Source organism: Microtus pennsylvanicus, chromosome 1 (genome assembly GCF_037038515.1).
Source record: "Microtus pennsylvanicus isolate mMicPen1 chromosome 1, mMicPen1.hap1, whole genome shotgun sequence".
NCBI classification, from domain to species: domain Eukaryota; kingdom Metazoa; phylum Chordata; class Mammalia; order Rodentia; family Cricetidae; genus Microtus; species Microtus pennsylvanicus.
Window position 1 is genome coordinate 180,773,649 of NC_134579.1, and position 25,035 is coordinate 180,798,683.

The window sequence follows — 25,035 nt, forward strand, 5'->3', positions numbered from 1 at the left end:
TTAACTTTTTTTTCCTTATAGGTCTTCTGAGGACAGCTGTGAAAGCTTATTTATGCTTCTAAAACAAACAAAAAATCCACTGTATTTTGGAATAATCATCTTATAATTACCCCTGGGCAATTTCAAGATACTGAATCTAGCCTTCCTTTTACCTTATCAGCTTAATAGTTATTCCATCACTAATCATATTATTTCATTAATATATAAAACAACAATAATAACTAAATAACAAAGTGACAGAAGTGCCTAGAAATGCTGGCATTAGACAACATCATAAGTCAAATCAATCTAGTAGATATTTACAAAACATTTCAACCAAACACAAAAGAATTTACCTTTAAAGCAGCTCATGAAACTTTCTCCAAAACTGACCACATGCCAGAAAACAAAGTATTTCTCAAGATATACACAAAAATTGAAATAACGCTATGCACCCTATCTGACTGCTGTGGATTAAAACTAGATATCAGAAACAGAAAGCTCACAAACTCCTCAAACATACAACTAACTGCTGAATGAAAAAAATGGATCAAGACAGGCATTATGAAAAATTTACAATTGTTACTTTTTAAAAATTTACATTTATTTTTAATATTTTTCATATAGTATATTCTAATTATGGTGTGCTCTTTACAAACTATTTCAAGATCCTTCCAAATTCCCAACAAAAATTAAAACACTACATACCCAAGCCTGTGGTATACAATGAAGGTAGTCCCAATAGGCAAGTTCATAACACTAAGTGGCTATATTAAAAAAGCAGAGATATCTTCCACTAACAAATTAAGAGCACATTTAAAAGTTCTAGACCAAAAATAAAAAAGTAACACTCAAAGGGCAATAAACAAAGTCAGGGCTGAAATCAATATAATAACAAATAGCACAAAGATAAATAAAATAAAGAATTATTTTTTGATAATGATCCGTAAAGTTGATTAGCAAAACTAACTAAAAGACACAGAGAGAATATTCAAAATAACAAAATTAGAGAGGAAAAGGAAGACATCAGGACAGACATTGTAGAAATCCAGAGAATCATCAGGACACAATAAACAATCTGTATTTCACTAAACTGGAAAACCTAAAGAAAATGGAAAAATTTCTTGGCATATACGATCTACCAATATTAAGTCAAGACCACATAAGCAACTTAAACAGACATATAAAAACAATATTTAAAAGTCCTTTAACCAGAAAAAGTCCAAGAAATCTACTAGATTTTCAAAGTTGTTTAATACTCTTCAAATTATGCTTTAAACAGAAACAGAAGAAATATTGCCCAATTCTTTTTATGCGGCCAAATTTACCCTGATAGCAAAACTATACAGAGAGAGATCCAACAAACTAATTTAAGACCAATTTCTCATACAAAGAGGCAAAAATTCTCAATAAATTTATTGCAACCAAACATAAGAACACATCAGAAAAGATTATCCACCTTGATAGAGAGGTTTCATACCAGAGATGCATTTGTAAATCAACTTATGAAAAACAATAAATATAACCCAATATATAAAGAAATTGAAAGACAAAAAGCACTGATGTGGGAGTGTCATATATCAATCTGTTGATTTCATTGGCTAAGCAATAAAGAAACTGCTAGGCCCATTGGATAGGCCCACCCTTAGGTGGGTGGAGTAAACAGAACAGAACGCTGGGAGGAAGAGGAAGTGAGGTCAGACTCCGCAGCTCTCCTCTCCGGAGCAGACGCCTTCAGAGAGACGCCATGCTACCTGCTCCAGGGAAGACGCACGCTATGAAGCTCCGACCCAGGATGGACTTAGGCTAGAATCTTCCCGGTAAGCGCACCTAGGGGCGCTACACAGATGATTAGAAATGGGCCAGAGCAGTGTTTAAAAGACTACAGTGTCCGTGTAATTATTTGGGGCATAAGCTAGCCGGGCAGGGCAGGCGGCTGGGGATTTGGGGACGCAGCCCCGCCGCCGCCCCTATTACTACAAATGACGCCCAGACGTGTGGCTAACTAAACCCACTTAAAAAACCTGAGAAGGCTTAAAAATAAGGAAGAGAGCGTTTAACACAGATTTTTGCTGTTTGTTGGTGGCGTGCTGTAGAGAGATTTCCTGATTCTGCAACAGCAGCAGAAAAAACGCTGTGTCATTTCAAAGCATGGCTTCCTGGGGCTATGCCGCCAGTGCAAACTCTGGCTTTATGTTTGTGTTCCCGCTTGGGATCCGAAGGAGAGGGCTCTGAGACCTTGACGATGACTCAGAGCTCCCCGCCTGCTCCTGGGCAGAAGGCAGAATCAGGCATAGGCAGGCAGAAGAGCATGGCGGATTCCTGCTGCCATACAGAGACGTGTTTTCAGACTGCGTAGTGCTCTGCGTGTCAGATTTGGATGTTACTTGGATGAAAAGAATTTCTGTGCTGCACGCTCAGTCTCAGAATTAAAGTGCTGAGTGCCGCTCCTACCTGGTAGCCCCAGAGCTAGCACAAAATGGTACGTCCTCCATTTTGAAATTTTCCTGACTCAGCAGCAGGAACAAACCTGTGTTGTTTTAAAATGCTGGCTTTCTGGGCCATCCTGCCAGGCAAACTCTGACTGTTTGAGGCAGGAGGGCCGGCTACAGAGAGAGGACTTGAGTGTTGTCCGTTGTAGCTTGCTGGCTAGCAGGGACCTTGAAATGCCAGTTGTGGCTATAAACATGGCTGCAGCCTGTATATCCGCCATGAGGCTGGAAAGCTAAGAAATGGACTGGATCTAGCTGGCAAAGCCACGCCTTTAGTCCTACTGATATTGCTTGGTAAATTAAAGGCTCTTGTGGTCAGAAAAAGAGAGATATACAGTAAAGAGAGATTCAAAGACAGAGAAAATTTCTAAATGATTTACTGTGTGTTAAAAATATATGCAAGCTAAAAGTTAAAGTTCTTAGAGTAAAAAAGAAAAGGAAGAGAGTTGTTGTGTGTCCTAGTACACACCTTTAATCCCAACACTTGGGAGGCAGAGGGAGATAGACCTCTGTGACTTCAAGGTGTGGTAGCACACGCCTTTAATCCCAGTGCCTAGAAGGCAGAGACGAGCAGATCTCTGTGAGTTCAAGGTGTTGTAGCAAACACCTTTAATCCCAATGCCTGGGAGGCAGAGACAGGCGGATCTCTGAGAGTTCAAAGACAGCCTGGTCTACAGGTCAAAGATAGACGCTCAAAAAGCAAAAAGTTAACCTAGGAATGTCACAGCTTAGACTCTTAAGCGCCTAGTGATTTAAAGGCGCAAATCAAAAGTGCTCCTGGATAGTAAAAAATTGCAGATTCACAATAGGACAGATTCAGACCACTAAATGAGTCACACTGTTGGATGAATGTACGTAGGCTTGGGAGAGAGAAGAAAAAGAATATAGAGAATAAAGTTAATGGTTTAAAAAGAAAAAAGTAAAAGTAAAGTCTTTAAAGAGACAGAGTACAGATAGTTATAGATATAAATAAAAATAAGCCGCGTAAAGATGGAAAATTCACAGAGAGTCTGGATTATGTACATTGTGTTTTCTTTAAAATTTTTGACTGTGAAGGAGCTAAGTACAGAGAGACATTTCATTATATGGGCTGCCAAGTGGAACCAGAACGGATATCATGAGGGTATGATTTCAAAATTTGGATCTAAGGATATGATACTTTGGAAAAGAGATTCTGCTTTTGTTTTCACAGAGGATCAGACCTTGTGGATTGCATTTATCCCGATTTGGTATGATGGACCACGTCCTCCTGAAGGGTTGCTGTGAACATCTTCAGAAAATTGCTTTGCTCAACTGCCAACTGAGATGAAACTAACACACAGGTTATACCATGAAAGACCTAATTAACGACGCCCCCATTCAGCAGGAAGCAGTTTGGAGAGAAAAAACTGCGCCCATGTTCCCAAAAATTGTTTATAAATGTTCTTTTACATTTAAAGGGGGATATGATATAGACATGAATAATTTGCATTAGTATAGATTTTGCTTTATTGATAGAGATTTACGGTCAATTTTGTTATATGTATAAATGTTTCTGATGTAACCTTTACTTGATAACTGTTTTGTTATATGTAATTTTGCTATGTTAAGGTTAAAGCCTTCCTTTTTTTGTTTAAACAGAAAAAGGGGAAGTGATGTGGGAGTGTCATATATCAATCTGTTGATTTCATTGGCTAAGCAATAAAGAAACTGCTAGGCCCATTGGATAGGCCCACCCTTAGGTGGGTGGAGTAAACAGAACAGAACGCTGGGAGGAAGAGGAAGTGAGGTCAGACTCCGCAGCTCTCCTCTCCGGAGCAGACGCCTTCAGAGAGACGCCATGCTACCTGCTCCAGGGAAGACGCACGCTATGAAGCTCCGACCCAGGATGGACTTAGGCTAGAATCTTCCCGGTAAGCGCACCTAGGGGCGCTACACAGATGATTAGAAATGGGCCAGAGCAGTGTTTAAAAGACTACAGTGTCCGTGTAATTATTTGGGGCATAAGCTAGCCGGGCAGGGCAGGCAGCTGGGGTGTTTGGGGACGCAGCCCCGCCGCCGCCCCTATTACTACAAAGCACCTTAAATGCAAAAAAAAAATGCCTTTGAAAAAATTCAGTATTTCTTCATGATAAAATTTCTGGATAGATTGGAAATACAGTGGCTATATATGAACACAATATAAGAGATTTACAGCAAGGCTACAGTTAACACAAATGTAAATGAAGTAAACTCAAAGCATTTCCACTAACATCGGAATAAGAGAAGATTGTCCACTTATTTCATATCTAGTTAATATTATTAATACTTGAAGTCTTAGACAGAGCAATAAGACAACTGAAGAGACTGAAAGTAATAAGTTAAAGTATATATACTTGCAGATGATATGTTTGTATAAATAAATGCTTTTAAAGACTAAAAAAAAAACTTCTACAGTTGATAAACTTTTTCAGCAAAGTTGCAAGATACAAAATTACCACATAAAAAATCAGTAGCCTCCCCATATACAAATGACAGACCAAGAAAAAAATCTGAGAAACACTCATAATAGCCTCAAATAAAATGCAAAGTATTTTGGGGTAACTCTAACCAAGCAAGTAAGAGACTTATACAATAAAAACTTTTGGCCATTGAAGAAAGAAGCTTAAGAAGACATCAGAAGATGGAAAGATTGCTCATGTTCATGGGTCAACAGGATTAGATAGTGGAAATGACCCTCATGCCAAAAAAAGAAGCTACAGATTAAAATAAAGTCAAAAGTCCAATACAATTGTTCACAGAAATTTGAAGGACAATTTTCTGCTTCACATGGAAATAGAAAAATTCTAGGAGAGCTAAAGCAATCCTGCATAAAGAACGAACTACTGGAGGTAGCATATTCCTCAATCTCAAGTTGTACTACAAAGCTATAGTAATAAGAAGACCTTTGTGTTGACGTAAACAGACATATTGACCAATGAAGTCAAATTCAGTCATAATTTGAAAACTCAGTCATAATTCCACACACCTGATTTTTCACAATGAAGCTTGAAGTACACACTGGAAAACATATAGCACCTTCAAGAAATTGTGCTGGTTATACTAGATGTCTGTATGTAGAAGGTGCAAATAGATAGGTATTTATCACCTTTAACTAAACTTAGCTCCACATTGATCAAGAAACTCAACAGAGTAGGGCAGTGGTGGTCCATGCCTTTAATTCCATTAGATTTTAAAATTCTACCCAACTAAAAGCAGGAAATAAAAATACAGCTAATACTAATATTTTTGGTACTCTTGGCAATGCACAGGCACTAAGACCAACAATTAATAAATGGAACCATATGAAACTAAAAAAAAAAACTTCTGTATGGCAAAGAAGATCATCTATGCAAGTAAATTGACAGGCTACAGAATGGGGAAAGAACTTTACCAACTTCAAATCTGATAGAGAACTAATATCCAGAATGTATAAAAATAAACAATCCCTTGACTTAAACAAGTAATTCAATTATAAAATAGGGTACAGAATTAGAGAGCTCACAAATGATAAAATACAAATACAAAGAACTGAGAAACAAGGAAATGTTTGTCTTAGTCCTGATGGAAATACAAATCAAAACTATTTTTGAGATTTTTTGTCTTACAGCTATCAGAAGGTCATGACCTATAAAACATATGACAGTTTATAGTCATGAGAACATAGGGTAAAGGAAACACTCATCCACTACTGGTGGGAGAGAAAAATTGTACAATTGCTGTGAAATCAGTGTGACTGTTTCTCAAGAAACTGGAAATAGAACTACCTAATATCCAGCTATACTACAATTGTGCATATTCCAAAGAATGCTTCATCCTATTCTAGAGATCGGCTAAACGATGTTCATTGCTGCTCTGTTTATAATGGACAGAAATTAGAATAAGCCTAGATGTCCAGCAATAGATGAATATATCAGGAAAATGTGGTATATTTACACCGTGGAAAGTTAATCAGCTGTTTAAAACTGCTGAAATCCATAGGTAACTGGTTGTATCTAGAAAAAAATCACCCTGAGTGAGATAAGCCTGATGCCAAAAGACAAATATTATATATATATATATATATTTGCTTATATGTGAATGTTAGCATTTAAACTTTAGATAGGTGTGTGACTATGTAACTAACTAGAGAGGTTAGGTATAAAGTAACTAGGGGAAGGAAGGATCCTCTAAGGAAAATGTGCAGAGAAAGAGAGACCCTGAAACACTCAGTCTTGTATAAAATATCTCCATTAAATCTCTCCCTCAGGGCTGAGGAATCTATACACAAGAGGAGGAAGAAAGATTTTTTGAAGCCAGAAGGGATGGTTGATACCAAAAAAAAAAACAGTCTCTTCTAGACACAAAAGGATTGGTACACATAAACACACTGATACTGTGGAATCATGCACATGGCTTCCATGGGCTTGAACACAAACTTCTATCCTCATTCAAGAAGGTATTTCTAACTAATACCTGCTTACAAAGGAAAACAGTTTCTTAAAGGGATTTTTTACTGGGTATACACACCACACTTAAGGGTAGATCCCTTACCCAACAATACACAGCCAAAAAAAAATAAACTTGTAGATATTTTTGGAGAATTTTGTCTTATATTACTTGTATTTTTTTAAAACCTTGATATATATTTTTATGTTTTTTGGGGGTGGTGTGCATGTGTGTTTATGTATGTAAATATGTGTGTGCATATGTGTGTGCATGTGTGTGTGTGTTTCTTGAACCTCTTAGTTTCTTTTTTGTTAGTTTAATTTTTATGTCTCTGTTTTCTTCTTGCTAGTTTGATTTTTTAAGAAAGAGAAAGGTGTGGAGTTGAAAGAGTGGGAGGTGGAGAGAATCTGGGAGGAGATGATGGAAGAGAAACCATGATCAAAATATTTTGTATGAAAACTTTATTTTCAATAAAAAAATAAGTTAAAAAATCATTAAAGTCCAAGAAAAGGATTATAATAAAATGAGAGGTTTGACTTTAAACTTGGAATATAGGATATAGAAGAATAACTTATTTCCATCCAGATAGAAATTTGGTAAGGTAAATATCCCTCAGTTTTAGGAAAATAAATGACGAAAAAGCAAAATACCGTGACATAATTTATTGACTCTGTAAAGGTTATACTGTCATGGAATAATCTTTTGAACACTGTGAAGATGTGTCTGTTTTACTTCACCTGCCTAAGATTATTTCTCTGGTTTAATAAAGAACAAAGAGCACAATTGTCAAAAGCTAGGCAAAAAGAATAGGTGGGACTTCCAGGGAGTGAGAAGAACTCCTGTAGGATAGGGATCTGAGAGGCAGAGGATTTCAATGAGATGCTGAGGAAATGTCTATACAGTACAGAGAAGAGGTAACAAACCACATAGAAGAATGTAGATTGATATAAACAGGTTGCTTTAAGTAATAAAAGCTAGTTGGGACAAATCTAAGCTAAGACTGAGCTTTCATAATTAGTAAGTCTCTGTGTCATTATTTGGGAGATGGTGATCCAAAGAAAGTCCTGGTACATCATATAATTGTGAGAATTGTAATCATAGGACAACTTCTGGGGGATGCACTTCAAGTTACAGTAAAAATTTAATCATAATAGCTATAGAGGTGAGGAACAAAGGGGAAGTGTGCTATAATTACCAACACAAAGCACGCCAGTCCTGGTCTCTATACTAAATACTGACCTTGATTTTTTCATCTACACTGAATATCAAGATGTCTGTGTGCTCTGAGATTTTTCTACTTAAGCCTGGATGACTCTGCCAAGAAATCCAGATAAGTTCATCATACCTAAATGAAGTTCACAAAGAGAGAGTATGACAAGAAGAATTTAGATGCTTCTTTTCAAACTACTAAAATAATAAAGTTAGGGGTTTAAATGTTATTTAAGGAAAAATATCCTTAGCCACAAGACATTGAATACAAAATGGGAATTACAAAAGGTCAGTGTAAATGAACTGAAAGTTTTATTTTGATCATCTGTACAGATGATGTCTAAATACAACAAAATACAAAATAACAAGAATAAGTTGAATCTTGGGATTGCAAACAATATCTGTATTGTCTAGTTTTTGTAGTTGTCTCATAAGACAGTGGACAAATGAATCATTTCAATCCTAGGTGAAATTAGATCATCAATTTCAAGACTGCACAGGACCAAAGGACTATATCTTTCTCTCCCTCCTTCCCCCTCTCTACACAAACAATATTGGAAAATACAGGCTGAACCACTGCAAACATATACAGTTAACTGATTTTGTGGTTTTTGGATTACTAAAGACTGAGATAATAGTTTACTTTTCCCAAAGGACTATCTACAGTGTTCAAAATATTTCTTAAATTGAAAGAAATTAATTATTCCCTTTACAGATTTATAGAGCATTTCCTCCTTATTTCTCAAATTAAAGATAAAGTGAATGAGTATACGGGAATGTTAATCACATACAACAAACTGGTGCAGTCTTCCCAGTTTACTCGGTCATTTGCTTCTGGTCTCTGTAACTGAGGTATGGATTATCATTATCATAGAGAACTGTATACCCACCGCTCACTGCGGGGTAGAAAGGCACTTTTAATTTGTGTTGTCATATTGTTGAAATGCCAGTTTAAACTTTTAAAGACATCTCAGAAGTATTTTTGTTTGATGAGATATAAAGGCAAAACTTGGTACCTGATGTTACATTGCCACCAGAAAGGATCCTTTTTATTTGCACTACAAAAGGGTTACTTTTGAGAGTAAAACAGCCATCTACAAGGGATTACTGAATTCCAGAGGGAAAATTCAAATGATAGTTTTAAAAACTCATTACCAATAATTAATAATGAACTCCAGCTAAACAATAGCAGGTGTTCCAGGATTCCAAACAGAAGCAGATGGAAGCAGAAGTGTTTTATATACATACTAGATATATACTGGGCAATAAGCTTGGCAGGAATCATTTCATTCTCTGATTGAAACCCAGAATAAGTATCACATCATCAGCTTTTTCCCAAATCCATTTGACCTCATAAATCATTTTTTTTCATTCCTTACATTTAAAATTGCTCATTACATTTTGTGTTCTAACACCCCCCCCTTTTTTTGGCACTAAAACCTTGACAAGGATAGGAAAGTGCAATCCCCTTTTGTTTCATTTTTGAAAAACCAAATAGTTTGTGAACCTTTACTTCCCTTCTCCTTCTTCTTCTATTTTAATGTGTCTGGCCAAGAAATACTAATCTAAAATATTTTCACATATTAGACTTTCAAAACAGTAAGTGTAGGTAGATGAAACGAACCAGAGCAAATATTAAGGTAATGTGTAGAATGCAGAGATTTATACTTCCACATTTCAGGAATGATTCTCAGAGTTAGACTAGTATACACTGCTGCAGATTTAAATCTATGATTTTGGGAGTATCATCACCTGCGCGCTATGAAGGACCCTTTCTGTGCATTCGTTAGCAAAATACCCTTTACTCCCACAGAGATTTTTTTATTATTCCTTCTGACCTTCAGCTGTTGTCAGATTTCATAGAGCTGATTAGTATTTTGACAGCTAAAATGCCAGCATTCTCTACTGCTTTTGGCATTGCATGGCTCACTTTGTCATGTGACTTTCTTATAAAACATCCTGTGACCAATTAGCAGATAATATAAATAGATGAAGTAGCAAAACAATGGCTTGATTTTTAATCAAACATTGAAATTTAGAAATAATGGAACAAACAAGAAAACAACATATATTATTCATTTTTAGTCATTTTTCCATCCATGCATATCAACAATATGGTTCATCTTATGCATAGTTGGTTCTATAAAGCAAAGCATATATAGAGTATGATTTTCTTCCTTTCTGTTTTTTTTGTTTGTTTGTTTGTTTTGTTTTTTTGTGGTTTTTTTTTTTGTTTGGTTTTGTTTTTGTTTTTTTGTTTCGTTTTGTTTTGCTGTTCAATAGTGTATTCTCTGAAGTTTAGGCCAAACAGGAACTTTCTTTTCTCTCGCCTCACCCCTTGGAGTCCTAGATAACAGGGCTGTGTCATCATCCAGCTAGAGTAAGACTTTCTCCAAACACCATGGCTGAATGATGCTGGTCACGGATATTGTAGGAAAATTTTATTTGTTGTTTGTGCACATCAAGGCTGAGGTGATGCCTTTCTGTGAAGTGCTCATGCAGAGGTTGTGATAAAATAATTTAAAAATATTAAATTTGAGGCAACATAACATTTTGCTGTGCATCCATTGGATGCTTTGCAAATAGTACAGCGTCAGTACTGTAAATTCCATTTTAAATGTAGCAACATTGAGGAACGGGTGTTTATGAACTAGTTCAAAGTCCCATGCTAGAAAAGAATTAAGTATATTTTTGTTCAAAACTTTTTTTTCCCCCAATGATCACACTACTTTCCTCAATGTGTCTACCAACTTCTGCTAGGTGAGCACATACAAATGCCGGCAGAGACTACTTTTATCAATAAGGTATTATAATTTCTCATCTTTCTTCACCACACTTTCTAAGTCATATAAACATGGAGAAATAAAATAGAAGAATGGGAAACAGAGAAAGAATAGGAGAGGAGAAGGAAGAAGCAAAAACTATCGGACAGAATCAGTTGCTGGGATTGCTTAATATCCTAGAGAGATTAGATTCTCATTTGCTCTTAAATACATAGGAACTAAACGTATTACATGCGTTCTCAGGAACGATACCCTTGATTGCCAATGCGTGCACATATTATAAGTAGCATTTAGAAAGACTTCCATATAAACAGTTAAAATAACAAAGTAGACAGTTTGCTTGAAACTGTCAGCTCCCATTCCAAGTAGCCATTCTCTCAGAAAATATATATTTAAAGATATAGTACACGGAATAAAGTTATCCATCTTAATTAAGATTTCCTTAACATAGTTAGAATAACAATGAAAGATATGAGAGAGTAGAGGTCTTTCGCTGTAAATAAAAGCCTTTCTTTGTTGTAGTAATATTAACGAAGATTAACTCTATGGAATCACCAGATACCATATGTAAGAAATTCTGAATGTTTTGGAAAGAAAAGACTTAGTATTGGAGAAGGGATGGTTCTTATTATGATTTTGTTCACTATCAATAGAAATTTTTTTCTGATGTCTTCCTTGTTATAAATCATTTCACCTAAACTTACCAGGAATCAAATCAAGTAACTCATTGCTTCATTCCAAGATATTATTAAAGATATTAATACTTTTATATATGAAGATATTAGTGTTTGAGCTTTCAGATGACTTCATGTGCAACATGCCATGCAACAGATGCAAGCAAAATTAAAGGCCCCAGTACCAATTATTATTTCTGCATTTTATCATCTTTATTCAATGTCTGCACATGCATTATGCAGGTTTGTAGATGAAAACATAGCTTAGTACAGAAAAGCTGACAATTTTAGAAACAAAGCCTATTAAAACAGGCAACAATAAGAATTGTTTGGAATACCTGGTTTTAAATCCCCATGGACAAACATGTCAATCATATATCGACAGAATGCATACTGATCTGACAGAATAGAGAGAAAAAAGAAGCAATGAAAATTTGTCATCAACATCTGTCTATTTTATATGGAGACAAGGTGCATCAAAACAAACAAAACAGGGAAAGTCTATTTTAGCTAATGTTTATTTCTGTGAATGAATAAATTGGGATACTATGAACATATGGAGACAAATACATGATAAGCATAATATTTCACCTATTCCCTACAAACGCTTAAATATGGAAATGAACTTGTTTATGGTTACATTAGGGTTGGAAGTACTTGAAAATTCAAAACCATTTCCTAGCATTAAAACAAATATTCTCACTTGTATTTAAGAGATTTTTTTTTTAAAAAGCTTTGTCACAGCCTCTAACCATTTTTTTTGTTTTGTTTTTTTTGTTGTTTTTTGTTTGTTTGTTTGTTTGTTTGTTTATTTATTTATTTATTTATTTATTAAGGATTTCTGCCTCCTCCCCGCAATCGCCTCCCATTTCCCTCCCCCTCCCCCAATCAAGTCACCCTCCCTCATCTGCTCTAAGAGCAATAAGGGTTCCCTGACCTGTGGGAAGCCCAAGGACCGCCCACCTCTATCCAGGTCTCCTAAGGTGAGCATCCAAACTGCCTAGGCTCCCCCAAAGCCAGTACGTGCAGTAGGATCAAAAACCCACTGCGATTGTTCTTGAGTTCTCAGTATTCCTCATTGTCCTCTATGTTCAGCTAGTCCGGATTTGTTTTGAGAAGGAAGAATGAACTCTACAAAACAGCATTCCCTCCAGCTAGGAATGTTTACCAACTGCTAGACCCAAGACCCTCTGCTAGCTGTACAAGTGAAGCTGTAGATTGTTTCTAGAGGATGAGCCCTTTGTAACCTCTCCGGCTCCTGTTCATGGAAATTCTCTTTATTAGAAAGCTAATCTGAAGAATCACTCAAAAGACCAAAAAATAGAACTACCAAGTTAATTAACTGAGAAATAATATGAGATCATTTCATACTCTTGACTAATCTGTAGATCATAAAAATAAAACCAACAAAGTAAACAGATGTTGTATACAGGCACAGTCCACAGTGGCTTCAGGAGTTGGATTTTTTGCTTTCACCTCTTAATGACATATATTCCATGACTATCTATAGTTTCTCAAACTTCATATTCCCCTGTGGTCAATCTAACTCTAATTGCCACTATAAAAGATCTTTAAAAGTTTTCATAAACCTTTCCATAATATCTTTGAAACTTTACATATTATTAATCTTGTATTTAATGATTTACATTTTAGTGCCTTTGTATTGGTATTTTATTAACCCACCAAAAGTAAACGACACCTTAACACCAAGAAAGTTTATTGAATTTTATAATATGACAAGTTTTTAATTCTTCAAAATTATTTTTATAAAACAGAAAATAACTATATTTCTATATAAGTACATACCCAAGAATATTTGTAAAACCTCATTTTTTCATATTGCTAACATCAATTGAAAATGATTACATAATGAAGTTCTACTTATGTCTTTAAAATTGTAAATGAAGCTACTGCAAAAGATCTAAAAATTAGTATTCTTTTCTTTAATCCAGACATTAGGGAATCAAAGCTTATTTTGACTTGGGTTGCTGAGATGAAGGGAGGAGTAGGAAAAGGCTGGTTTTCAGACTGGCCCACGAATCTACTTGTTCACTGAAGCACCTTCAAGGGTAATTTTTTGTCACATTCCAGGCTCTGGAAATCCTGGGGTGTTAGGCAAAGCACATTAAAACAGGTTTTTTTTTTTTTAATTTTTCTCTTTTTTTTTTCCTCTTTTTCTCTTCTCTGGACACATTTTTGCTGTAGGAATTCCTGCAGACAGTAGCCTTAAACTTACTCGCCCACTTGGGCTTGGCCTCTTATACCATATATGCTGATAAAGCGCATTAGGCCTCTTTTCCAGCTGCTTGATTAGGTGGCTTTCCCTGTTCCAGCAGAGGATTTTGACCTGTGAGTCTACTCCTAAATAAATAACCTTCTATTATTCTCAACTCTGAGCTAGTGTGGGATTTCTTTTAGGCATCCTTCTTCACAATATTTTCCTTTCTTGATGAACAGATAATTTTGCTATAAAACAAAGCCAATAATCTTTTTTTTAATGGAATATGTGAATTTGGAGCAGTGTGAAATGCTCATCTTTCCCTTTATTTAGGACCTTGTCTAACTGCTTCTTCCTCTTTTCCTTCCTATGATTCTGGTGTGTTTCTTACAAAGTAGGATATGCAAAAATGTAAATGTATGGGATCTGTTACCCGCAAATCTGTAACACCGTGTGTTTGTTACAAGTATGCCTTGCTAGTAGCCCCCACATTGTCTAATTATACTGACAGACTCAGAGTTGGATTGCTGATAGCTAGACCGGGACAGGAGTCTCCGATACATAATGAAGATGGCGTCTTCCACATCTAGAACAGTTCAAAATCAGGCTTGGCATCCTTTTCCTTCCTCCACTAGGGCTCCCTGTGGGTGCATCAGTCTTCTGGGTTCCATGCCTCAGCAGGATGTTTGCTTAAAAACCGTAAGCCCATCCCTCTCTTTGCCTTTGTTCAAACTGATTTATCTTAAATTTGGGGAGGAAGACTTTAAAACAACCACACTCCAGGTGACATGGGGCTTGGGCTTTCCACATGCCCATTCTGCTCTGCAGAAGATCTTTCTTCCTATCAGGGACCTTGCTTTCTCACCCTTAAAACCGTTTCTCTCGCCAATTATTCTGTCTGATATTTTGCCTGCTGTTACCTGTTATACTCCAGATTTTTCTAAATTTTAATTCTTTAGCTGGCAAATAAATTCCACTTAATCAAGATCCCTAGACAGTAGCAATGCCACACACAGAATTACTGTCTTCAACCTTTCATTTCTTTTTCCCTATTTATCTTTCCTTCATTTACATTTTTAAAAATTCACTATGTGTAATTTAACCCTCTGGAGTAGCAATTTTCCCTATTATTTGTTACATATGTCCAAAATTCATAAGGTGCAGACTATTTATGATATGAAAGGGTTTGTATGCCTCATGTATAGGCTAGAGTTAACCTGTAAGCCCCACCTTCCCAAGGACAGATAACTTCCTGAAATTCTGGGGGCTATTGTTCATGTAGGACAACAAGACCTGTGTTTTCACTTCAGTAAATACATTGGTTGCTTCAACCACATAGAATGTGCTTGATCACACATAGGTAAGAGGTAGGTGGGTAAGAAGTACTCCAGGATGTTTGCTTGCCCCCATTGGATACAGGTAGGAAGAATTTTATCTTGTGCTTTTGGCCTTTACAGGCACCTGACTGACTTAATTCAGAGTCATTCTCTGCAAATCCCAGATATGGACCTGGCCAGTATTTAATAAAGCTTGTTTCAGATGGACAGTCATGGATTTGGCCTTTTTCCTTGCTATTTTTGGGGTATAACACTCTCCAAAAATTAAATACTGTTTTCTGTTCCCTAGTGCGATCATATGCTGGATGTTTCTGTGAGTTAACTAAAAGCACCCTCTAGTTTTCCTCATGAATTGATTGTTTACAGTGCAATGAAACCTTTCAACGTGGTATCAACCACTAATATTTATTATGCCCATGACTCCTGGTTCCAAAAGTCATTCATTAACTTAAATGTTTGGATAGTTAGGTAAGAGTTTAATATGAAGTGGAAAATCTTTTGTGGATTCAAAAAGATTTTGTTTCTTGGTGGTGGTGGTCAGTTTTTTATATTTTATTTGTTTGTTTTTTATGTAGAATATTACTTAGACTTTAAAAGTAACTGCTACATGCAAATGGTGTGTGACTTTGCATTCTAACGACTTCAACAGATCAAAGGGAAGTTAAGAAGAATATTTATGTATGCTTTAGAGTATTTTTTGTTATAATACTGAATTCCACCTGTCCTCAGGGTTGACTTTAACAATCTGTGAAAATTCTAAGAAGCTGTTGTTGGTCTTCCCCTGCCTGAGAACAGAACATAGTCAAGTTCTAGGATATTCCTTTTACAGTAATACTTAGAAGGAAACCCCTTTTTTTTTAAGATTTATTTATTTATTATGTATACAGTGTTCTGCCTGCATGTACACCTGCAGGCCAGAAGATGACACTAGATCTCACTACAGATGGTTGTGAGCTGGGTTGTGAACATGGTTGCTGGGAATTGAACTCAGGACCTTTGGAAGAGCACTCAGTGCTCTTAACCTCTGAGCCATCTTTCCAGCCCAAGGAAACTGCTCTTAAAGAAGGTCTGTTGATGGAAGCAGATGCAGAGATCCACAGCTAAGCACTGGGCTGAACTACTGACGTCCAGCCATAGAGAAGGAGGAGCGATATTATAAGCAAAGCAGCCAAGACCACAATGGGTAAATCCACATGGACAGCTGACTGGAGAAATTGGCAGTTCACTGACTCTGGACTGACATCGGGAAAACCTGCGCATGAACAAACCAGGCCTTCTAAATTTGCATGACAGTTCTGTGGCTTGGGCAGTCTGTGGGGCCACTAGGAGTGGAACCAGTATTTACCTCTAGTTCATGACCTGGCTTTTTGGAGCCCATTCTCTATGGAGGTATACCTTGCTCAGCCTAGATAGAGGGGGGATGGGCCTTGGTCCTGCCTCAAATGATATGACAGACTTGTTGACTTCCCATGGGAAGTCTCATCTTCTCTGAGGAGAGCATGCAGGTGGGGTGAGAAGTAGGTGGGGTAAATGGGAGAACAGGAGAGAGAGGGAACTGGGATTGGCATGTAAAATAAGATTGTTTTAAAAAGAAAGAAAGACAAACAGAGAAAGAAAGAAAGAAAGAGGGGGAGAAGGAGGGAGGGACGGAGGAAGGGAGGGAGGGAGAGAGGGAGAGGAGGGAGGGACGGAGGAAGGGAGGGAGGGAGGAAAAAAATCTGAAGTATCCTGCCTGTCTGGCATTTATAGTTATGGGGCAGTAACTTCTATAAGGTAATTTGCTATTTGGTCACTTTGGAGATGTTTTGCAAAAAAATAACATTCTGCTAGAATTAATTTTACGTTGTCCATTCCTGCCTTGTGGCTCTCCAGGGAGCACTGGCCATGACACTCAGGTGCTGATGCCCAGACGATGCTCCCTGAGGAGTACCAGTCAAAAGAAAATGCATTCTGGGCACAGAGAATCAGCAAAAAAAAGGCTTTCAAAAAACAACCTCTAATGAGGATAAGGTGCTTGTGGTCTGATGCTCTATGGCGGGTTCTCATTAGCTATACTTTCTCTGGCAGCCACCGGTACTTGAATCATTGTTAGAAAAAACATAATGAAAATAACAAAAGAATGAGCATAATATATAACAGCTGTGAGATTTTTATTTCCTCACAGACATGGCAGAAAGCAGCAGAAACCAGGGAGAAATGTCAAATCATGTCAAGTTTGTCATCTCACCTTGAATGAATATGAGATGGTCTATAAAAAACCGATTATATTATGGGTAACTTTATGGTAAGCATTTTGAATGCTTTAAGTATATTTACATTGTTTATATATTGCAAAAGTAAATGTTGAAAGTAACCAAATGTGGTATTTATTGATACTTTTACTCTAGAAGCAAATTTTACTGGCAAATGTCTATCCAAGATAAAACTGTTTCCAAAGGAACCAAGGGCATTGGTTGTTTAAAGGGATTAAAAAAAAAAATCTGGGTGAGGAACTGGAGAACCCATCCAATTATTAAGAGTGCTTCCTGCTCTTGGAGAAGAGGCGAATTCATCTTCTAGAACCAGTTCCTGGGAATCTGATGCCCTCTTCTGGCCTTGGAGGGCACCTGTATTTTTCAGCACAAACCCACACATAGACGTATATGCACAGCATTAATTTGAAAATAAAAATTTCAAATTAATATATATATGTACATACATACATATCCACTCTTGTTAGACATAGTTCAACTAACCAAATAAACCTAATTTTGTCCGGAAAAGAATAACTCAATTTTAAATTTATGAATTTAAAAATCAAAGCTACTTCTTTTTCAAAAAATAAAAATGCCTTTTCTTCCTTTAAACTATTCCTATCATGTCATGTGACCAGCATTTTAAAAACAAATGCTCTTAAATATTAGCTTAGTTATAAAGGAAGGAAGTAATGGAGAGAGGGAAGGAGGGAAGGATGGAAGGAGAGAGGGAGGGAGGGAGGGAGGGAGGGAGGGAGGGAGGGAGGGAGGGATTAAAAGAGGGAGGGATGAAGAAAAGAAGGAAGGAAAAAATAGCCTTGTCTTTAAGCAGCCATTCTAAGTTAAGTTTTTTATATTCTACCTACTCATACAATTATTTAACTGGTAGAAGCAGTTCTCAGTAGGGGCCACACCTTAATCTATTGTTTACTTAGGGTTAGAATTCTTTTGATGCCTTTTTTTTTGACTGGAAGCGATATTTGGAATTCATTTTAATGGATAACTAGCTCATTACAAAAACACAAAAAGAATACATTAAATCAAATTGGGATAGATTTATATCTTTAATAAGTATATTAATGATATGACAAAATATAATGTTTATGACCTGAAAAACACCCTTTGAAATTATCTTGGTGCAATCAGTTGTCATTGAACTATGGTTCCCCAACCCTGGGAGACACTAAAAGTAAACCTCTTAAACTGAACGTTAGTGCCTAGTTACTAAGGAAATATTTTGATATTCAGTCTAAGTGGCATAGGTTTTATAAAATGAAACTATAGACTAAAATATATTAATATGCTTTAATTGGTTTCTTCTTACTCTTCTCTTTTTTTAAAGGGAAATTTGGAATGCAAGGTATCTAACTGTTTGTTGAGTGAACCAATAGATTAAATTTCCTGATTTTTACTACAGTAAGATACCCATTTAAATTTTATTGCATTTTTTATAGGACACACATTCATACATGGCATTATTTACAAAGGTAACATTTTAGATTTTCAATTTTCAAGATCCTATAATCATCTCAAGAACAATAGGTTCACACTATCTAAAGTTTATGAACCACTAAAAGAAAAACTTTTGTAATATAAATCTAAGTTTACACGCACTATTCTGTGTTAAAGTTAATAAACAGTGTGAAGTTGGTAAGATAAGATGAAAATACATAGTTTGTAATTCATATTGTGTACCTTATATTAAGAAAAAAAAGCATTTCTAGTTCTACAGACAGCATAGCCTTCCTAATAATAAAGTTTAAAAGTAACAGTAAAGTAGTATAGATACAAATCAGTTCACTTTAGTTTTTGAATAAAATTTTTCAATTGCTACTGGATCAAATGAAGTTTATTTTCTAACTTTCATAAGAAAAGACAGATCATTCTCAGAAATAGTTCCCACTGAGCATCCCCTGTGTTCTGAATAGGAAAGTATGGATGTGTGGCAACCTGCACTGAGGAATGAATTTGGGATGGAGAACTATGAAGGACCCTAATTGTGGGACAAAGAGGCCCTTAATAACAATTTTATATTTACACTGCACTTTCTGTTGAGAATGGCTTCTCTATTTAATTGGGATGTTACTGGGAAGTCAATGATGTGTCCTACTTGAAGAAGAGCACACCTGTCCTATGAAAAGCTTCCTAGAGATTTTCTAAGAGGACTGAAAAGGCACCTGACACTTCCATTTCTTACAATAGGTTTCTGCAAAAATTAAATGGATCATTGATTTAACGCACATATCCTGAATGGTATCATTGCAGAAATATCAAAGAAGTAATGTTTTCAGCCAGGTAGTGGTGGCACATTCTTTAATCCCAACACTCAGGACAAGAGGCAAGCAGATTTCTTTGAGTTCAAGGCCAGCCTAATCTACAAGAGCTAGTTCCAGGACAGAGCTGTTACACAGAGAAAACCTGTCTCGAAAAACCAAAAAATAAAAATAAGGTTTTCATGACATTTTTTCATCAGTATGATTTGTGCATTGACTTTTTGAGCAACTCCTTGAGGGTGGCTGTCAATTTTTAAAACCACCTTTCCCCAGAGTCTGACACATACAATTGTTCAATTGTTATTCCAACTCCTGATTGAAATCCTCAATATGCCTTCTCTCCTGCTCGCACTTAAATAACTCCAGGTGCTCACTCAACACCCTTTCAAATACTTGAAGATGCATCTAGCTATTTGAACACATTTTCATGTATTTATTAGTATGTTAATACCCAATTTGCTGTGCTTCGTTTCAGGGATATCAGCTTGGCTCTGTCTTTTTACCCCATCTGAGATTTAATTTTATTCTTTTTCAGCTTTTAACTTGACTGCATCTGCTTCTTGCCCAAGATTCTCTTAGAACCTTCAGCTGTGGCCTCCTCGGAATGTTTACCTTTCTGTTCATGCCCAGGCACAGCTGCGGTCTCTTTTTCATCCCTCTCCCTGTCCTTTGGTGGGGATTTCGGAGGAGCTTCTTTTACTTTGGCAGCTGCTGGCTTCCCTTTCTCTTGTTTCCCAACTTTCATTTCCTTCTTCATCTTTTCTTCGGTCTTTTCCTTAGTCTTAACTTTCTTGTCCTCTGCAAAGAGTTTAGAACGTTATTCTTCAACTATGATATTTACTCAAGTACCATTTTAAAAGACAAGCAAGAAAATCAATGGAAAATGAGTGTCCTTGGTGCAAATACTGTGGACAGTTACCCGAGTCCTATAAAGTCAATAAATATGCTGTATTAGACATACAAGTCATCGGCAACATGAGTCTCTTTCTTAATTTGCACCTGAAAAGATTGATTTGGATTTTTCTTACCACTGTTGTTATTGCTTGTTTGTGTTGGGTTTTGTAATCAAAAGCATAAGTGGTCCACAAGGAATCATTTGTCAAATGCAGAGGTTGTGCCCTGAGCTTCTTCAGTGAGAAAAATGTTCACCCTAAAGCACCCAATTGAAAAATTTCCTTTTAAAAGAATGTGATCACTTTGCTCCTTAACTATAAAATCTTCATCCTTACTCAAAAAAGTAATTCTAATACAATTTTTTCAGAAGATAAACGCAAGGGCTACAAATGAAAAATTACCTACAAGATACTGAATAATAAAATTAGAATAATGAAACCTACTAGAGAACAGCGGAGAGGTAGATATTGTTAAGGACTGGGATTGCGAAGCCTGACAGTAGAAAAACATATGCACTCCTACTAACCTAAGTTATAGACAATATTTCTAAGGATTTGTGAAACCTTAAATGTCCTAGACAAGAGTACTAGCAAGCAAAATATACATGAATGTACATATCTGTTCAATATAGGCACCAAGCATAGAGGCGTTACTAGCTCCATGAGGCACCGGGTGACAATGAATTGTGCATGTTCTTTCAGGAAGAATTACTAGGATGGTCTGGAAAATTCCTGCCCTTGATAGACTGGAGTTTAAACAGACCAAAAAAAAAAAAAACACACACACACACACACCGTGTCCTAGGAAAGGGCCAGAAGTTATTAGTTTCAACACCTTCCACAGCATCCTAAAGAAGTTCACTTTTATTTCTATTTCAAATGTCACCTGTTTATTCCTTTTTAGCCTCCTATTTCCCTAGAAAATATCATGTTTCCCACATAGCATAGAAAGATTATGTGTGAATTTTCTAGTCCTAATATAACCTACATATATGGCTTAAATAAAATGAAAACACATGTGAGGAGATTATATATGTGTAAAATTTATATAATTTGTCTACATCTATCTATCAAGATTAACATGTAAATAGGAAGCCTCAGTAGCGAATCATATGTGCAAAAGAAATGTCTGTATCTTATTAAAAGAACAATAAATTATCACAAAGTTTGGCTTTAGAATATTTTCTGTATATTCAATTATTCTTAAATAATATAAACATTTTTTGATGGAGATACATTATTTCCTATACATAACTAGTTAGTTACTTGATGGTGCTGGAATAAGAGTGATCCAGTATATTATTTATAGCAAGCACATTTTAAACTTATAAAGAAAACATTTACATGGAGGAGTTGCAATTGCATTATTAGTTAAAATGCATATTTTTAAGTACTTAAAACATTTGGTAGCCCAACTTAGGGTAGAGAAAAATACAGCTTAATTAAACTTCCAAAATAAGAAAATGGTTTTTTTGAACTTGATGAACTTGAAGCATATTATCACAGTGCTTTTTGTATTTGCTGTTTTCCTCACAGGATTCAAAATCCCAAAATGAACTCACCAATCTATTGCTCTCTTTAGTGGAGTTTCGATAGGAAAAACTGGCTTCCATGCTTATTCAACATGAATGCAGTTTGCTTTCTGCTGTTGTTTATGGTTCTCCTGTATCCCCCATAATTTTCGTGGTACCCAAGGAGGCTAAGACCATACTTCAAAACTGGCTTTGCATTCTGTAAAAATTATCTGATTTTATTTTTTTTTGGGGGGGGGGAGGAAAAGGTTTATTTCATGTTAATTTCCAGGTAACAGTACATCACCAAGAGAAGTCAGGGCAAGAACCTTGAGGCAGAACTAAAGGAAGAACCATAGAGGAACATCGCTTACTGGTTTGTTCCCCATGGCCAGCTTTCTTATCTAACCCAGGATCACGAGCCCAGAGGTGGCACTGCCCACAATGAACTGGGCCCTGCCACATCATTCAGCAGGAAAGGAAGTAGACCACAGACTTGCCCGCAGGCCAGTCCAGTGAGGTTGTCTCCTCAGTGAGGCTCCCTCTTCTCAGATAACTCTAGCTTATGTTAAACTGACATAAACTAGCCAGCACACTACTACTTCCCAAGCCTCTGACAGCAAGTGGCTCACAGGAGGCCATGTTACCCAAGGCACACCCTGCAGATCCCAGGAAGACTCTGGGTTTTGAAGCTCTGGCCCAGAGACAGACCTAACAGGATCATATTCTCTGATTTTAAATACATTGAAGCTGTTTATTGTGTGCAAGTGGTTACATGGGGTCATTTTTCTAGTTTTAGATGAAACTTGACTACCTCTGCAAAAGTGCAATGAGAATGATTCCATGGGATACAGATCATAGAGACCAAAATTCTGCCAATCACATGTGAGAACATATTATTTTCCTTCCATGTTTTGAGACTATCTTTTTGGTGTATTCGGTTTTATTATTCTTTAGACATTCCATTTTAAATCACTGTATTTAAATGAATTGGAAAAGGACTACAAACATTCATGTTTCAGTCAAATTGTACACCCTCATCGTCAAAAGACTTAAAGAATCAAGTTATAAAGGTAAAAGTTACCTTTTGCCATTGTCTTTCTCTCTTTTTCTTTTTTCTCAAGTTTCTCCTTGTGGGTTGCTTAAACAGAAAATTAACATTAGAAAATTACAAATTCTTTATACTTTTAATAGATTTCAAAGTCAATTGTTTTCTGACTACAGGGGTTTATAGGCATCAAATCATAGAATAACTGGGGGCTTATCATACTGAGGAACCCATCTTAGGAATATAGTAACCAGTGGGTAATAGTCGCAGACAATACATTATAAAATTTGACTTTATGAATTAGAGAGTAGCTAATTATACTGACAAACTCTATTAATAAGTGTTCAAGAGCCAAAGGTAGGCAGAACACCATGGGTTCGAGACTAGCCTGGTCTACACTGTGGGTTCCAGAACAGGCAGGCCTAATAGTGAGACTCTGGTCAATACAAACAAATAGTATGTTGAAAGCTAGATCTGATATCTTTCTTTTTCAGGTTTCTACTCAAAGTATATAATGTTTTCAGGCGAGAACCCCCACAAAAGTACAATTATATAACAAATACAATATACACATTGTGAAAATAATTAGTTTTAGCATTAACAACAAGAGATATCAGCATGACTGAAGACTGATTAATCAAAGTGTTCCTCAACAGGAGCAAAACTGGCACTTGGGAAAGAGCTGTTCCCCAATAAAAGGGGCTGCTTTAAACATTGCAAAGATGCTGAGCCTTCCTAGTGCTTGCTTACCAATTGCTGTACATCAATGTCATTTTCACAGGCCAATCATATCCCTAATGAGTAATATTCATCTCTGAGAATCAACAGTACTCTATAAGATAATTTAAAATGATTATTAAAATAATAAAGATTTTGTTTTAATAATGTTCTATATGATACCTGAAATATATCTTCCCTTTTGTATTTAGTAACGTAATTCATCAATATTAATTTATATAGCATGCCTTTGTTTTGTATGTACTAAAAAAACCTAAGGTCTAAGCATTGCGGTTAAGATAACCCGAGAGTCCAGTAGCATTTGCAGCACAGTCTTATATTTCGAATAAACAGTTAATTCACAGAAGATGCCAACATTTCCATATAATGTAGCCAAAAACATAAACATCTTTAACTGGCATATAGTTTATTTTTATTTGTAGAATCAAATAAAAATAAGAGGAACACTTGCAGATGGCATTTTATCTCTGATTTTTCAATTTGAGTGAATTTTCTACATTTATAATTTGAGGGCAGCTTTTTAATTATTTAAAGAAAACATTTAGCACTATTGAATCCTGAAAATTGATAAGAAACACAATAGTATTTGATTTCTGTCAGGATATAGAATCTTATGTTCATAATTTGGTATCTCACCAGCAGATGAGAAATGAGCAAACAGGACTGAGACAGACAAAGAAGGTAGGTGCTTTAAAATTCAAGGGAATTGCCGCTAAGTAAATATTAATAAAGGAGTAACTATTCAATTCTAATATTCAAGTGTGATTATGTAATAAGTAATATTGAAACGTGTCTCTTCTGCTCTGGTTCATATCACATCCATTCTACATATTTCTATCTGAGCTGCAGTATTTCACTAACCACAAGAGTTGGGCAGCTCTGATACTGCAGATGCAAATGTGACGTAGTCAAACAATAGCAAAAGTAACACCGTTATCTTCCTTCACAGAAAGCGACAATGCAGAGTGGGGTGGATCAAAGAAAGATGTAAACCCATGAAACATCAAAAAATACTTAAGGAAACTATTACAAAATTAATCTCAAATAAAGGTCCCAATGAAAACCCCAAATTAGAAATACTATAGGAAAATGAATCTACACACACACACACACACACACACACAAACACACACACACATTAGGGGATGAATGGGCAAGAAATATGAACTGTCACACGAAGAAATCTACATTACTAAAATTATGTTAAGGTTGATTCCACAA

The 25,035-nt window shown here is 36.1% G+C and overlaps 1 protein-coding gene and 1 long non-coding RNA gene across 26 annotated transcripts in view; one reads left to right on the plus strand and one right to left on the minus strand.

The window, feature by feature from the left end:
- The window catches only part of LOC142834155 (uncharacterized), a 41,541-nt gene extending 40,008 nt beyond the window's left edge, over window positions 1-1,533 (plus strand). Inside the window, exon 3 of the long non-coding RNA XR_012907509.1 lies at window positions 22-1,533. This is a non-coding gene — a long non-coding RNA (uncharacterized LOC142834155). The remainder of the gene's footprint in view (window positions 1-21) is intronic.
- Window positions 1-25,035, minus strand: part of Trdn (triadin) — a 380,261-nt gene that overhangs the window by 240,324 nt on the left and 114,902 nt on the right. For all 25 annotated transcript variants that reach the window (XM_075946189.1, XM_075946182.1, XM_075946106.1 and 22 more), the window contains exons 7-9: window positions 23,113-23,169; window positions 20,237-20,422; window positions 11,901-11,960 (exon numbers count right to left, since the gene is read on the minus strand). In XM_075946189.1, coding sequence (XP_075802304.1) covers window positions 11,901-11,960; window positions 20,237-20,422; window positions 23,113-23,169 — 303 coding nt within the window. The remainder of the gene's footprint in view (window positions 1-11,900; window positions 11,961-20,236; window positions 20,423-23,112; window positions 23,170-25,035) is intronic.